Source organism: Triturus cristatus, chromosome 11 (genome assembly GCF_964204655.1).
Source record: "Triturus cristatus chromosome 11, aTriCri1.1, whole genome shotgun sequence".
NCBI lineage: Eukaryota > Metazoa > Chordata > Amphibia > Caudata > Salamandridae > Triturus > Triturus cristatus.
The window spans coordinates 554,609,752-554,626,359 of NC_140594.1; the positions used below are offsets into that span (position 1 = coordinate 554,609,752).

A 16,608-nucleotide genomic window follows, 5' to 3' on the forward strand; every position below is an offset into this window, starting at 1 on the left:
GACATCCCACATCACCCTGAAACACAAGTCTGCACTCCAAAGTCTAAACTAAAGTTAATGACAGATGAGGAGGATGCTGGTACTGCAGTACATTCCTCATGACAGCCCTCCAACAGCACTTCAACTAAAGTATTACTTTGAATTTATGCTCATGAACGTTTACGTCCAGGAAGCCATATCATGCTCCTAATGCAGCTGCATTAAGAAATAAATAAAAAAACAAGAAAAAAAAATGACAGCTGCACGTGGGTAGCACACATTAGAAACATGCTCCTGGTTACCAACATGTGGGCTGACCCAATATCCATCTGTAGCATTCCTCGCTCTTTGAGGCGGATCACATTAATTCAGTTGACAGCTGTGCTATGAAGCCCGATATAAAAAAAACACCCAAAATTGTTAACTTAAAATAACTGCCTATTCATAGATTACACTTATTTTGTTTGTACTAGTTTAATTTAAATTGGGTCTTAACTAAATGGATTCATAAAAGTTTTTAAAGTTCAATTGTAATGTATTGCTCTTGCTGATAAAGAACAATTTTCTTTGAGGAAGGTCTTGCAACTTTCGACAAGCTACGAAGGTTAAGCAGGGGAATTTTTCACCGAAACTAAATTAATGAATAAGAACCTGACTGTTTTGATGCTCTGTGAACTGAGCTGGAACTCCTATCCAAACGGTCAGTTTCACAATTTTGTTTTATAGGCATACCTTGCCTTTATGCAATTTTTTGCTCTCCAAGATCCTCCCACAGAGCCCCACCAGCACAAATGTTCGGCATTGCAACAGGTCATATTAAGATTTTTAAATCCAATGAGGACTATAAGGACTAACACTGTTAAATAGATCTTTCCTTTGATACCATTTATAACACTAAGTCACAAGAGAAGTACTACAAAACAAGGAAAGTTGAAAAGGTATTCAAGCTGTGATAAAGGGTCAAGTGTGAAATAAAACACGTGAAACAAATCTTGCTATCAAGATAAAACCTAATCATGATTTTGGCAACACTAAACACAGCTATAAAGAAATATAGTAGTGTTTACCATTTTATTAAAGGTAAAGTTGAATTCTAAATTGCAACCAAAACATGTGCTTTGTTCTTTTTCCAGTTGGTAGGAGCATACCCGTAGAAGTTAGTCTCTCACTTTGTCTAGGATGTTTCCTGTTTCAAGAGGATATGCTTTAAGTTGCATACCTGCAGTCGGATAGGATTTTCACCAAGTTTGCTGGTATGGGTAAACTTTTCAATTATTGATCATATTCTATGCTGCAAATTCCTTGCATTCACCTGATACTATGCATTAATTTGCAAGATGGATCGTGTGAAATGGCCTCTCTTTACACTGAGGCATTTATGAATGAGTGTTTGTCCTCATGAGCAGTCCATAACATCACATCTAGGCAAAAAAAAAAAAGTCCTTAATCAAACTTTATAAACACATTTACAATGCCAAAAAGAACATTAATAGACAATTAAGAAATATGAGACTAGTTTAAGTATTGTTTATTAATCAATGTCATTAAAAGCTGAACAATCAACTTTCTTTTAATATAAAGGCACAGAAGACTGTCTGAGATTCTGAAATTAAATAACTTTTAAGACATATAATGCACATAAAAACCTCCAATAGTCAAACCATTCTCAACATACTGGCAGGTTCACAACAAAATATAATCACTATTGACTAAGCCATGATTGGTGCAAATCAAACTAGATTTATTGCTCTGTACATAAACTCTGTTTTGATTGCATTCGTAAAAGGAACAAAACATCAGCATTTAGGAATGGAACCTTTGCCAGTAGTCATTTCTTTTTAAATTTACCCCTTAAGAATCAGACATTATCCAAACTACAATTGTATGAAGTTCATTGATGAAGACAGGCCTCTCACGGCTGGCAAGAGTTACCAAACACGTTCAGAACAATGGCTGTGTTCAAAACTTAAGAGCAAGGAAAGAAATAACAAATTATACACTATACAAATTTAAAAAATATGCAACGGATTGTAAAAACAAGCTGCTGTTTACCTGTAAATAACTAAAAACTCCAGACATTTATGTAGTGGGAATGCAAATTGACTTAAGTGCTTTACAATTCTTGAAGTACAAAAATATTCAAGCAAACTTTCTTTTGAGAAACTAAAATCAGCATATTGGTTATGCATTCTTTAGCCTATGCAATAAAACACTGCTGCATCTTGAACAGATTAGTGAACCAGCTGGCAATTTACTTCACTCGCAACATGCTAATCTAATTGTGCACACGCAGTAAATACAATATTTGCAAGTCACAATGCATAAAACGAATGCGACGGTGATCCCTTTTCAAATTAAAGGACATTTTGAAGACAGCTATGTAATGCTCTCCTTGGATGGAATGTATGGAAAAAATGTATACAAGACAAGCCATACTCTGAATGAGTCAGAAACCGATGTGATGCATGCAGAACACAAAAAATATATATATATCCATGGCAACGGTTTGCTGACATCCTTCGCATAGGCCCAAAACTATGGGGGATTTGAAGGCAAAAAGGATTATGGACAAATCTTTGCAGGACTGAAATGACGCTTACTACTAATGCTACACAAAGTCAGTCTTTCAAGAATGAAAGGCAGTGATCACCTTTCTGGTTAGATAGCCTAGCAAAGCACCCATAACCCAAGTACTGCAGAACAAGTTCAGAGTCATGCAAACCAATTTCTTGATGAAAAGGTTACCAGACAGCAACTATGGTCACAGTATGATTGAATCCTAGAGCAATGTAACCTCCTAAGTGACATTCAACCACTCCCAATTTTTTAGCCATCACCATCACGACTAATAGGTCCAGATTTACTAACCGTTTGTACCAGGTTGCATCCCAAAAGTGAATCACAAAATGGCACAGTGTTGTTTTGGGGTTTGCAATCCCGCAAAAAAACTTTTGCACTGAAAAATAGCACTAAAATAATTTGAAGAGTGGGTGTTTTCATGGGAACTCCCTTATATCACATTTAGAACAGCCCTGTTTAATTTAAGAAAACGCCACAGCATTGCACTAAAAAAACATAAGCCTCTTTGAGGCACGAGTAACATTGCCGAAAGATTTCTCTTCTCTAAACTTTACCAAATTCACTCAAGTGTGATCTAATGCATAGAACATATAAAAATTTGCACATGGTTTAAACTGTATAACAATAGTATTTCGCACTGAAGGATACCCTTCCATTACAAAACTTATATTAGACTTCAAGCACACACCGAAGCACTAAGGTGCAAGGGTGTTTTCATGATTTATGCCTGCCTAAAGTTCGCCAGTGGGAGAAAGAGCATCATCACAGCAGAGTAAAAATGAATCATTGCCTAGTAAATATGGGACTGCTCACTCACTTTCCAGCCAACAAGCTCAGTTGCTGAGCTTTGTCAAATGTCATACAACTCCGCACTGTAATTTGAGCTAAAGTATGCTTGGTGCTGTTGGCTTCAGAAAGAAAAAAAGCTGGCCTAATGGTCGCTCAAGACAGAAGGCCATTTGACTGCTACTGATTGATGCAGCTTCAGTTTGGCGATTTTTTTACAAAATTGGCAGTCACTGTAGTTCAAACTTTTTACTGACAACCACCACTGAACCGATCACAAAAATACTATTTGTTAAGCTTAGTAAACTAGAGCAAAGAAGCAACTGATTACAAGAAGAGAACTTTGCATTTAAATCCCAAACGCAACTTTCTCAGACCCTCTAATGTGAATTTGGCCTTCAAGTTACACTAGTCTAGCTCTTTGAGGGAGAAGTGGTGAAAACATTTTAAAGAAAATAGTCATATCTTTATAGGTGTCGTCTAGATGTAGTTCATTCGGATAGCCAAATGGATAGGGCACTTAAATTACCACCTATCTGATAAAGCTGGGAAATTGGCAATGAGGAAAGAACACCGCTGTCCACGTTTGGAATATTTGATGATTAAAGGTGTTCTGTCAAATAAATAGTATCAATAATAGGCCAGAAGCTCACAGCGCTTCAACAAATTTTAAATCTTGTGAGGTGTTTAGGTGCCCTATAGTGGCAAATTGGAGTAGCACTATATCAAAGGAAGCAGAATCATCCTCAGTTCAGTACTAACTGTGATTGAAATCTGGGAAGGAAACTTCAGCAATGCACAAATGTCTTTGCTCACATTAGATTATAGGGTTAGAAAATCTGCAATGGTGGGGTTATGACCTGAATAGGATGTCAATATTCAATGAGACATTTGAAATGTCCAATGAGGTGTAATAAGGAACAGTCTACCTGTATTTGGTGGCATCACCTGGTTTTACAACCTCTTAGGCCAAAGTTCTTCCGTGGATCAGATAGGATTACACAGGAGTTTCTATTTAATCAAGGACATTTTTAGGGGTTTCCACAAAAGGTCAGAATGGCTGTAGATGCTCTGGAAAGGTCCTAGAACCACTCTTTTTGGTAGGGGAATGAGTTTTATTTGTAAAGGTGCAGATACCAGCATTACCTATAACAAAGTGTGACATTAGATTTACCAATGTTAGTTCTATTTTGTCTTTTATAGAGTCCTTGTTTTCAGTGACTTGCAATGCATTAGCTAGGTGGATGTATGGCTGTGTACACACACGAGACATGTAGCATGGCATTCATGGTGGGTTAATAGACATGAAGGATGACAATCCACCTCCTAAATCCATCTAGACCACTCTTGTCGAAGGGCATTACTGAACTTTTCTATTAAAGATTTTAAGATGTAAAGGTAGTCAAACAAATGTTCTCGGCACTCTGGGGGAACGGACAAGGTTCAGAAGCATAGGCAGTGGATCCATCGGCTATGGCACATTCTAGGTATAGAGAGGCTCTCAGCCACGCTAAAACAGCAAGTAGACATGTTCAGGGCGGCTGCAAGTCCATCTATAGGCATACTATCCCAGGAGTTCACCGAATTGACTTGCCCCAGGTATTTACGAATATTGAGATTAACCGACCTTACGGCCCAATAGAATTATCTAGTAAACGACACAGATTTCAGGAGCCCGAAGATTAGAAACACATTCTGGTTAGGTACCTGGGTTAGGTACCTGGGGGAGGTGAGATGGCGGGGGATGGAGGAGTTGGGTTTTTCTTTGTTTTACACACTGCGTAGTATCTATGGCCAAATGTTGATGCCAAATTTGCACATCATGTTGATGCTTAGAATTACAGAGATAAGAACGCAAAGTACTAATAATAATAAAACAAATGTAACCATAAAAAATGTTGCCCCAAACTTAACACTGTTCAATCCAACAGATAGAGAGGAACTTGTCTGTCAAGTCTGGCACTTGTTTAATTCTCAAGTAATTATGCATCCGAGCAGATTCAGACTGGCTATAAGCCAGTTATCTAAATTGGGGAGAGTTGTGCTTTGACTTTTTCCTCCTAGGTCAATTATCCAAGCCTCAAGAAATTTGCAATGAAATACACTTATCTGCAGAGATGATTAGTAAAGGAATTCTGATGCATTTTTTATCACGATTTTTATTCCAGATCTTCACTTCCCTCTTTAACCAGTCTTTACCTATGGACTCAATAGCTAAATAAATTCCTGCCATAAACTTATACACACTAAATCTGGCTCTTATTAACTATAGAGGAGCAAGTGAGCACAGTATAATTAATGTTAGCAAAACTCAAATTCCATTAACAATTTTACTCTGTTTTGGAAGTCTGTTTTCAACTCCATTTAAAAAGTATTATTGAATGATGGAAATCTGATTAACTCAATTTTTTGCATCGAAGTAGTTTCTGGGGAATCAAAAAACAAAAATGAGTTTAAATAAATAAAAAAACCTCTTGTGCAAGGTTTTCACAGCCACATTACCACAAACCTTTAATTACACACTATACACGTGTTTTTTTAAGTTAATTTCTTCCCATACCTATCCCAGCAAATAATTATTGTACGAGTTTAGGGCTGCTTTCCTCTATTTTTGAGTGGAATTCAAATGGTTTGAGCTCTCAGTACTGAAATGTTTCCAGTTTAATTGCCCCCACAAGTCTGCATGGTATTTGCCTCATTCTGATGCCAGAACTTATTGAAACACAGGGAAACACAACCGCTTAATAGTGGGTAACAGCAGTATTAGCAGAGCCATTGAAATTGCAGTTCTGTAACCACATAGTCTGCTACATAATTCATCATCCTCGGCATAATTTGCAGATTAAAAAAATTGTGGGGACCACATGCACCTTTACAACCTGCCCAATTAGATTCCGACATACTGCGCAACTGACTCGCAACTGTCACCTGAAGAAAAAGGGAAACAGATTGGAAAAACCTTCAAAATTAGGTCTAGTCGTTTTAAATTAATTTTATCTGGCTGTGCCCCCTTCAGTGCAGAAGGCTTTGCTTTACTGCTCTTACACAATGTTGAAAGTCTACCATTGACGTCTGACAGATGCAAGTAAATACAATTATAAAATGTGTGAATGTAGCCATTAATCTGTCCTATGATGCACATGCATGTTTGTGCAAGCACTATCTGAACAGCTAGTTCAATATTGAAGGACAACCTGGCAGGAAGGCTTAAACAAAAGCTGACTGGAGCGACCTAGCATGACTTTCAATGTCTTAGACTTCTGTGGTGTGGCTTCTGCCTATCCTTTGGTTATTGCCAAAGGTGCATAAGCACTGTTTTCCTAGAGGTGAGATTTAATCTGGTGATTTGTGGTCAAAGAATATGGGTTTTGCCAATTAAAGCAAATAGTGCAGACAACAGCATTAAAACATATGTCACAGGTATATTTTTTTATTTAGGTTCCATCTCAACGCTGCCAGAAATGATGAATTACAATGGAGGGACTGCACACAGTTGGTGCACACAAGATCACCAAATTTCAGAGTCCCTTATTGGGATGTTTCCTTGGGCTGAAGTCACGATAGCAAAGCAGCCATCTAGTTTATCGAGCACATAAAAAAAACAAAAAACCTGAATACCTGCCATGCTTTTCCTACTTAAACGATTTAGGTGGGATTAACATTTTACCAAAAGATACTGGAGCAGCAACTACCCTGTAACAAGTGAGACAGCAGACTAAAATCTGTTTCTAATTTTAAAGTTTTGGACCATACCTCATGAGAGGCAGGGAAAGGTATGAAGCACGGCTAGATTTAAAACCCACCACTTATTCTTCCTTTCTTCCAGAACATATTGGAGTAATCTTTAAGACCAACTACTGTAGTGTCCTAAGCAGATCATTGGACTACAAGACTCAGGCTGCACAGCTTGCTCTCTCTGGCTTAGGTTGGATCCCCCCCCCCCCCCTCCCAAAAGCTTCACATGCTCACTGTCTTCCATTCAAAAAAAGAATACTTGTGTAGGTGCTAAAGTGAACCACCAAGGAGAATTGCATGTAAATGCATCTTTTAGTAAAACATTACGTTTTATAAACTGTTCTGCATGTAAATTGGTAATATTAATCTACACAAGTATAAAATACACTAACAGTGCATTTTAAGGAGGGCAAATTACCAAGATTACAATCTTGTGCTGAATAGTCATTACTCTTACAAAACGTGCTCTGCTTGAGTGGGACTGTAGACAACTTTCATAAAATTCAGACTGTAGCACAGAAAAACTGTCTAATAGTCAAAGCTTAAAGTTTAAAGAACTTAGTTTTGAAAGCGACTTCCTCAAGAAAGATGATAGCCAAAGGCATTTGAGAGAACTATATACTTCTGTTCAGATAAGCATAGCGTTAGACTTGAAAAATTAGGAGCCACTTTTCAGCCAGATTTGTTTGGACAAATGAACAGAGTTTTCTTTTCTGCAACTGGCTGTATCCAGTTTACACAGACATTCTGGTGTTGCAGCATTTCACCCTTACAATTACCGTAAAAAAAAGTCATGCTCTTAGGTTTAGCAAAAAGAAAAACAGTTAACATTTGAGGAGAACACAAGCTACTTTTCATGGACGCAAATGGTGTTTAAAAAAAACTGAAAAGAAAATAAGGGCCTTTAAAACAGGCCATTTGTCTAACTTGACAATCCAAGTAAAGGCATCAGCTTCACAAAATGGATACCAATGCAGTGTTACGTCAAGTATCATGTGATACAGAAGTCCAAGCAAGAAGTAAAGACTCCAGGATGCTGAAGTCGAACAGGCTCGCACATCTGTTCGATCGAGGAGCACAGTGAACAGATCAGGTGAGAAATGCACATCTTTTTAGTAAAGAACATATTCTCTCCAAATATCGAAGTTAGTGACTTATAATAAGCAGTATTTTCACAGTTCCCATCTTTAAAGTGAATCCTGACAGTTTCACTATGGTGCCTCTCGACTATCTCACATTATTGGTGAACTGTGAAAGGTATTCACGCAACTCTTTTGCCGCTTGAAATCGACCATATCGCTTCTTTGGATTGGCACACTCATCCAGTAAGGCCTCAAGACGACCATCTTTGGTGATTTCTGCCGGAGGATCATGAAGAAGTCCTCCAGACGTGCCACGCCAAGTTGCATGTCTGGACAAAAGGTTCTGACAGATAGCATAGTAATTGTGGTCCACATTAGTACGAGAACAGAGAATTTCTTTTGAGAATGACAGGCAAGCTTCTTTATCACAGTCATCAAACTTGCTTTCATACCAGACATCCCAATTTTCAGGCTTATCTGTAAAGGAAGCAGAAAAAAGGGTCAATATGCTAAGAGGGTAAAAAGACAGAATTAAGTATTGCAATTTGGAGGTTAAATCAGTGCCAGCAAAAGAATGCCTTTTCACTTTATTTCACTATTTAGGTCCAGCCACAGTACACTCCACAGCTCATAGCCGAATCGCACACCTTTAATGGAAAAATGTGAATTTAGGACTCAAAAATTTACTAAACAGCTAGTCTGATCCATTCATAATTATACTTTCTGGGAGTAGTCCTGGTCCCTTGATATACTGTGTAAAAATACAAATGTTGTCAAAGAGATTTTAATTTGTGTTTTTGTATCGTTCGAGAAGTAATTTCGCTTGGGTAACCATTGCTAATCCTGCCGAATTTTTTATGGACAACATTTTTTAAATGGTGGATGTGTTGCAGTGATTATGTAATATTTCAGGAAACAGGATACCTATATACTTCAATGTGGTGTCAAAATATAGGTTTTGGGGGTCAAGTAGTCTTCGAGAGAGAAAATAAATCTTCTGGGTATCCCTTAGCCATTTTCCAAAAAGGAGGCTTTATAATGTGTTTACCTCCTGACATGGTGGCTAACTACATAAGCTGAAGGAGTCCTCAACAAAGAAAAATCTTTAATACGGCAATCTAATCCAAAAGCAAGGCAAACATCAACTGCAGCTGGACAGAAGTTTAAGATTCTGCAGAAATAGAACAAAACAAAAAAAAATCACAAAAGACTTAAACTGATGTGTGTGAAGAAGATCAAATATTTTATCATTGTAACAACAAGCGAAACAAGTCCAATATAATGGTAAAAAGCCTGGGAAAAATTCAACAAAAAATAGCAAAAACCAGTGAATCACAAGAATCCGAGCCTTCTGAGAAATTGACGACAACCAAACCCAATTTCCATCTAATTAGATCAATGGCTTCCCCTTGTCCACCTCTGATCAAACAGCAAAGGCTCTTCAATGTGTTATCTGTGGTTAATCCAGAACAAGGGCCAAAGGGATTGATGAAAGAACAAAGTACTGAGCATGAGAGTCTCAAAGGGCAAACATGTTTGTATCGGCAGCTAGTTTCTTCCAAGATGACATTTTCAGCCGAGCATTTGATCTAAACAGCAAGGCAAATTAATCTGCAGCGTATTTGTATGCCCACTCAAACTGCATGCGTGCATACATTCAAAAACATGAAAATACAGTGAGCTCCCAGCAGCAAGGTAACAGCCTTCAGTGAAGTTTGCAGTCTTTGAAAACTGCTGGCTACAGGTTCACACAGTGAAATCAGAGAAATAATGGTCAACATCGATGAAACTGTATTGATCCGTAATAATGAAACCAAGATTTTTCTAGTGAGAATGTACAATACAGAATTATTTTCCGAAGTTCTTGCTGGCAAAATAAGATCAGAGGATTTAGTCAGTTCAGCAGGAACCATTTTAAGAAACATCCTGAAAGATTTAGATTTTGGACTGAATGACAAATGTTGTGATGCCTCAGAGCTCCCCAAATCATGGGAATCGACAAGAATGCCTGATGTGGTCTTAAAGTTTTAGATAATGGTTTAATATCAGCAAAGCAACTATGACAAACTAAAGTTCCTGAGTTCGGAACAGAAGCGGACATCGATTATGGCTTTGAAGATATAAGCGAAGAAGTGAAAGACCATCCCATGAACTGAGGCTGTGCAAATGTACTGTCTTTTCCAAATCATGTTTTATGAATTACATCACAGCAAAAATAAAACGCAGCTACAAGACTGCCCACGCAATCTATAACAAATGCAAAACGTAGAGCACTAATCACTTCAATGAATAGGACTGGTGTATTAACAAGTTATGACATAGTATTGAGCAGGATCTTGTTAGCAGCTCATGCATTAAAATCTTGTTAATCCGACAGCACACCACTTCCAATTCACTTTACCAGGAAAGTATTTACAATTGCTGCTCTTTTTAATTTTGATTTTGAAGACCGCGCCTTTGTCTGGTCCTCCAGGACTCACAATACTGCCATGGTGTTTTTTCAAGACTGTACTAATGAAGTAGCTACCGGGAAACAAGCTGTGTCAGCTGTAGGCATAAACAAAGGAAGCTGCAAATTTATAACCAGACTGCCTTGCCAATGCATGCAAAATCACTACAAGCCATCAACACATCCCAGACAACCAGTAAGTTTCAAAGCGACTGAGGACATGGATCTTCTACCAGATGCTGCAGCCCGCAAAGCTGATTTAACTGAATTTATCAGATAGGATAAAGTAAAAACAGTTCCTCCGTGGGCTGGAATTCATGCTCTGATCTCCCAGAATACAGGCCCACAGAAGGAGGTTGGGTTTTTATCAGTAATACCATCTACAGTCTAACTACCAAACAGTATACACAATTGTAAAGAATTTTCAAAATATGCGTTATCAGCTTGAAGACCAGCCTATCCTGCCAATTTTCTGCAATGAAGATGATTAATGTATTGTAGTTGACATTATGAAAAATCTAGGAGAATTTGATGATCTTTATCCAATGTTGAGCATTTTTCACATGAAAATATTGTGTTGCGGTGTGCCGGAAGTTCACTGGATGTGGCATAGATGATCAACATATTGAGGCTGAAATCTCTGGAAGAAAACCTGTCCGGTCAGTATAGAGCAGAACTCGTTATGTTAGTTTTTTACAAGGGATGCCCATATCTAAGGCTATACAAACATTGTAGTTGGAATGCTTTCTGGAACAAGAATGACAAATTAGGTTTCGCATATCTCATCTGAAAAGTGAGCAAGGCACAGGGTGCACTTCATTCAAAAGACATGATGCAAAGCCAGGCAATATTCAATATACTCCGTTCAAAACCAGAAAGCCTGAAAACAAAGTTTGTGGAGTTTGTAAAACAATGAGAAGAAAAGTTAGAGCTTTGAAAGTATTGGGAAAATGTTTTACACAAGATCGCTCTAGTGAAAAAAAAGAACTTGCTACATGCTGATTGCGGGCTGAACGTGAAGACTGTGGAGCCACAGATTACGGGGTTTTGCAAATTCGACTGCATAAACTACCCGAGATATGGGTCCTGGTATTTGGAAAGAATGAAGTTAGAGGTGGAAAAACCATCACTCTACAGAAAATTAATGCAAAGACATTTTGTTGGTAAAGACAGAGAGGGAGGGAAGGTTCAAAGTAATGGCTCCAGATAGGAAACCGGAATAGACGATCCAGAGATCACAGAAAAACTCTAAGGGAACTGTTGGTCAGACATGTAAAAGTGAATATGTTACTCAATTGCAGCTTGTTTACCATGAAGCCCTTTCTATTTTAAATGTTTTCAGAGAGATGACAAATTCAAAATTAATGGACCGTCGTAAAACTGTTCAACACAATCTTGAGGGGAAGATTATAATAAACATGTTGAGTCTTCATTTCACACAGCAGCAAGAAACCCCCTTTGAAATGACCAAGCATGTGCGACTACACAACTTCAAGACCAAACAATGTGGATAAAGATCTAAAGACACATCTACTAGGTGTCCTGCAACATAGATCAAAACTTTATACAGAACTGAAGCAAGAGATTAGCATTGAAAGAACAAGCTGTTTGACAATCACTAAAGCTAAACTTCATGCTTTAATTGCCATAGCAAGAGTTTCGTCCAACCAGCCACTACAAAACAGGTTATTAAAAAAATAAATTAATACTTTCGCAAGCACAGAGAGGAATGTAGCAAAATAAAGGGGTGAATTTATCAAGGGCATTCTGTTGCATGATGATCTGCCAACAAATACATTATTTGATGGAGATGCTGCAATCAAACCAGTGAAGCACAACTTCCACAAAGGAAGAAAACCAGTCGCAACCTGGATGAGAGACCGCTTCATCAAGCTCAACTCCGACAAGACAGCATTCCTCATCCTGGAACAACTCCTGGTGGCCCACTGCACGTGGAACACCCCCCCCCTCCACCACCACCCACAGACCATGCACACAACCTCCACGCTCTTGATGAACAGCCAGATCAACGCGGTCTCCTTGTCACATTTCAACACGCTATGCCTGCTCCAAAAAGCCTTCAGGTGAATCCCTGCTGAATACAGGAAGACTGTTACGCAGGCCCTCAGCAGCAGCAGACTAAACTACGGCAACGCACGCTACACCGGTGTCACCCAGAAACTCCTACAGAAGCACCAGAACGTTAAAACGCTACAGCCAGCCCGGTCCTAAACATCCCCCGCGCAGCCACATCACTCAACACCTGGGTGAACACCACTGGCCCCAAGTCGACAAAAGAATAACCTTCAAACTCCTCACCCACGCATACAATGCCCATCACACCAGACCAGCATACCTGAACCACTGCCTCATTTCATGCACCCAACAGACTCCTCCACTCTGCACAATGTCCCTGGGCATCATCCCATGGAGCTGCAGAACCAGAGGAAGATCCTTCTCCTACCTCACCACCAAGACCTGGGACGCCATGCCCCTCCAACTCAGGAAGGACCTAAAGACCTAGCTCTTCGAATTAACCCAGCACCCAGACAGATCTGCACACCGCCTCCCCCACACCCAACAGCACCTTGACACCCTCAAGGCATAGTAGCCGCACTTTACAAACCCCAGATTGATTGGAGCACAAACATGTACAAGAGCTTGAAGAAAAAACCACAAAAAAAAAAACTTACACCTGTAGAATTTCAATTCAAAAAGGTGTCCTCATTGAAAACTGTTGTTGTGGACTATGTCACAATTGTGAATGGTCAAGATGTTATCCATGCAAAACTTCAGAGACTGTTCGACAGCCCACAGTGTGCACCTTGCAAGAACTGCACATTTTCTTTTACAGTTATCTTGAACTATCTGTCAAAGAATCAAACTACGGTCTACAAGTGGAACAACTGACCTGAGCTGTGGCCAATGATGCCACAGCACCTACCGCAGACAGCCCTTGCAGCACGAGAGACCGGGACCGAGCCTGGGGAGAACATCTCCCAGTCTCCCTGGTCCCCAGTGACGCCAGCCTCACGCCAAGAGGCGCTTAAATTGAACAACGCGCCAGTTGGAGCCCGGAGGAGGCTGCTTCCCCACTCTAACGCTTGGTTTTCAAGGGAGTTTAGCTGTGGGAAAGGCTCCTGAATGGGGAAAAAGGTCAACGTGATGGACTCTGAAGGGGTACCTATGACTACACTTGACTCTTTTTGGCCAAAACTACTACTGCAATCTCCGAAGAGATTGCTGTGACTGAAAGACTGCTATCCCTTCGTGGTAGAGGAACTTTGTCCAGTGGCAATATATCGAGTGACTCTTGACAGCATCCCGCAGGAAAGACAAGGCAGTAAAGGGCTTGGGGAAGGTCCTAGTGTATCTCATGGAGACTCAGCTCCCCCTATACACCCCTTAGGTAGAGATTTAAACCCCTCGCATCAAGATACACTTGGCAAAAGGAAAAGAGGCCCTCCAAAATAACCCCTACATAAGAAATCTAAGAGACCAAGAAATATCTTGTCCATTCAGACCACCCCAAAACCGCAGATTGAAACCCAGGGACCAGTCCCTCCCCCACCCCCTGCCACAAATTTAGACATTATATTGGACAAACTTATTTTAATCGTAAAACCCATAAGGCGGCAGCTAGACTATTGAGTCAAAGATTCAAAAGATGATTAAAAATGGCTCACTTGTTTTGAGAAATTTAGAGGTTAAAGCAAAACTAAAGTATCCACAACATAATTCCATCTCAAATGTACCAGTGACTGCGTCTGAACCAAATATGAGTAACCAGGGAAAACAAAAGACAAATACCACCAAGAGTCATCCTACCTTTGTGGCATTGCCCACAGTACAGAGCACAGTTGCCTCGGCTGGGGCTGTAATTGAAAGTAACAAATGTGAAGGGGCTCGAGTATCATCTTAGGCTAATTTCCTTATCAGTCAAAAAATCTCAGAGGGGGACATATGCCAGACCTGCCCAGAGGAAAAGGACTTCCCTGGTTAGTGATCAATTCCCGAGCCCTACTTCTCAGCACGGGGGGTGCTATTGATCAGGCTCTACATCTTCCACCAGCTGCTTGCCCTTTTGTCTTAATATTGGTAAATGCCCCAGCCCTAAACTCAACAGGAATCCACTGCGCAACTCATGAGTACAGCGCTGCACTGGCTAACCAAGCACGCTAGGATAGGGCACCAACACCATCAGATTACGGCTAGGAGAAAACCATGGGTAGACCAATCACCTAAAACTAGTAATGGGGATTGTATTGTCCTTAACTTCGATAAGCCTGCGATTGTGGGAGATATATTAGCACAACTTCCCCCAGCTCCTTCACCAGAGTTTCCGATATACCCGGTGCCTCTTGAATATTTTTATCGACCTAGTTATAACCGAAGACCACAGCTATATAGGAAATGTATGGACTCTCAGTGTCTGTCAGGAATTGTCATATCTCGAGAGTAAATACGCCAATTTCCATCTCAAATAGATTTCTTCCACTAGAAAACCTGGACTCCTGTGATTGACTACCAACTGCCACCCAGTTAGTCACTCCAGCTAGCCTCACGGGGTGTTCCAGGAGGGACTTTGAGAGTGTCAAAACCAGGAAAACTAGTAAGGATTCAGAGGCTGTGAGCTTTAGATCCGTACCAATGGATGCACTTAGAAATGGGCTAGAGATAGCTGTAACAGAGGACATTGGTCAGAATTATACCTTCCTCTGATGGAATATTGCAGGTTATAATAAAAAAGCATAACGAGTGGCTGAATGAGCTATCAAATTTCCAGATCGTATGCGTCCATGAAACCTGGCCATTTATTTAAATGGCTTCTGGTCTTTTCACACCCCAGCTCTTCCACCAAAAGGGGGCACAGCTAAGGGGGGCTTTCTTACCATGCTAGTAAACACAATCCTGTCCGACTTTTTGGACTAATTCTCCGTATTTTTATGTTTTAATAATAAAAAGGGTATAAAAATTGGGATCTAATGCTAAAATTACTACAACAATTTTGAGAATCCCAAATCAGTGATGGAGTGCCTAGATAGGACTATCAACAATCTAACTCGTAGTCACCCAAAACAAGTGCAATTTATTTGGGTTGGCTATTTTAACATAAAGTGTCCAAGAGACAAACCAAGATTCTGTGAAATAGTGGACCAAAATGGAGACCAAATAACCCATTTTATGCACTCACCATAGTGAAACGCCTTAAACGTTATATTGATTATTTGAACCTAGGAATGAGAATTTTAGATACCACCTTAATGGTCCCCACTTTATAATTTGCTTCTACCTATCAAAGATTGGATCATAGGTCTACGATTGATGATGTAGTTACTTGTGATAAGTTCAGTAACAGTATTGTTAAGGTTAGAATGACAGTTCAGTGACCATGCTATGCTCGCTTGCTCGATGGTTTGGAGGTTGGTGGTAAAAATAGTAAAATCGGCCCCCAAACGGATCCTTGCAAAGAAATTAACAAGCATTTACAATGCAATGGTCTCGGCATTGGTAAAGTTAGCTATTGGCATTGCTCATGACATTATTTTTGTTTATGTTTGTGTTTTAAAACATTTAAAGAAACGGCATTGTCATGAGCAATGCCAATAGCTCTAGCTTTAACAATGCAGAGACCGTTGCATTGTAAATGCTTGTTATTTCTGTCTCCCTCTTTTCCTCCTTACTCCCTCCCCTTCGCTTTCCTCTCTCATGTTATCCTGTCTCCGTCCTCCCTTCTCTTTTTCTTTCATCTTTGCTCCCTCCTTTTCCCACTCATTCCATTTGATCTTCTTTCTCACTTTCCTCCCCAAGTCTCCCTCCACTCTCTTTCTCTTCCTGCCTCCTCTCTCCAGTTCCTTCTTTCTCTTACACAAACAAACAAGGAGAGCGCTGCTGCACTTCAGTGAGGAAGGGTGATGCTGGAAACCATGCACGTCGTAAGGTTCACACTCACTGGCCATAAGATACACAGGAGCACTGTGACTGAAACAAAGGCAA

General features: G+C 39.9%; 1 protein-coding gene across 1 annotated transcript in view; it reads right to left on the reverse strand.

Annotated features, from left to right (window-relative positions):
• Positions 1–1,491: 1,491 nt before the first annotated feature.
• DIPK2A (divergent protein kinase domain 2A) overlaps positions 1,492–16,608 on the reverse strand; it is a 65,718-nt gene continuing 50,601 nt past the window's right edge. The window contains exon 3 of the mRNA XM_085633546.1: positions 1,492–8,639. Coding sequence (XP_085489672.1) covers positions 8,308–8,639 — 332 coding nt within the window. The 3' untranslated portion in view covers positions 1,492–8,307. The remainder of the gene's footprint in view (positions 8,640–16,608) is intronic.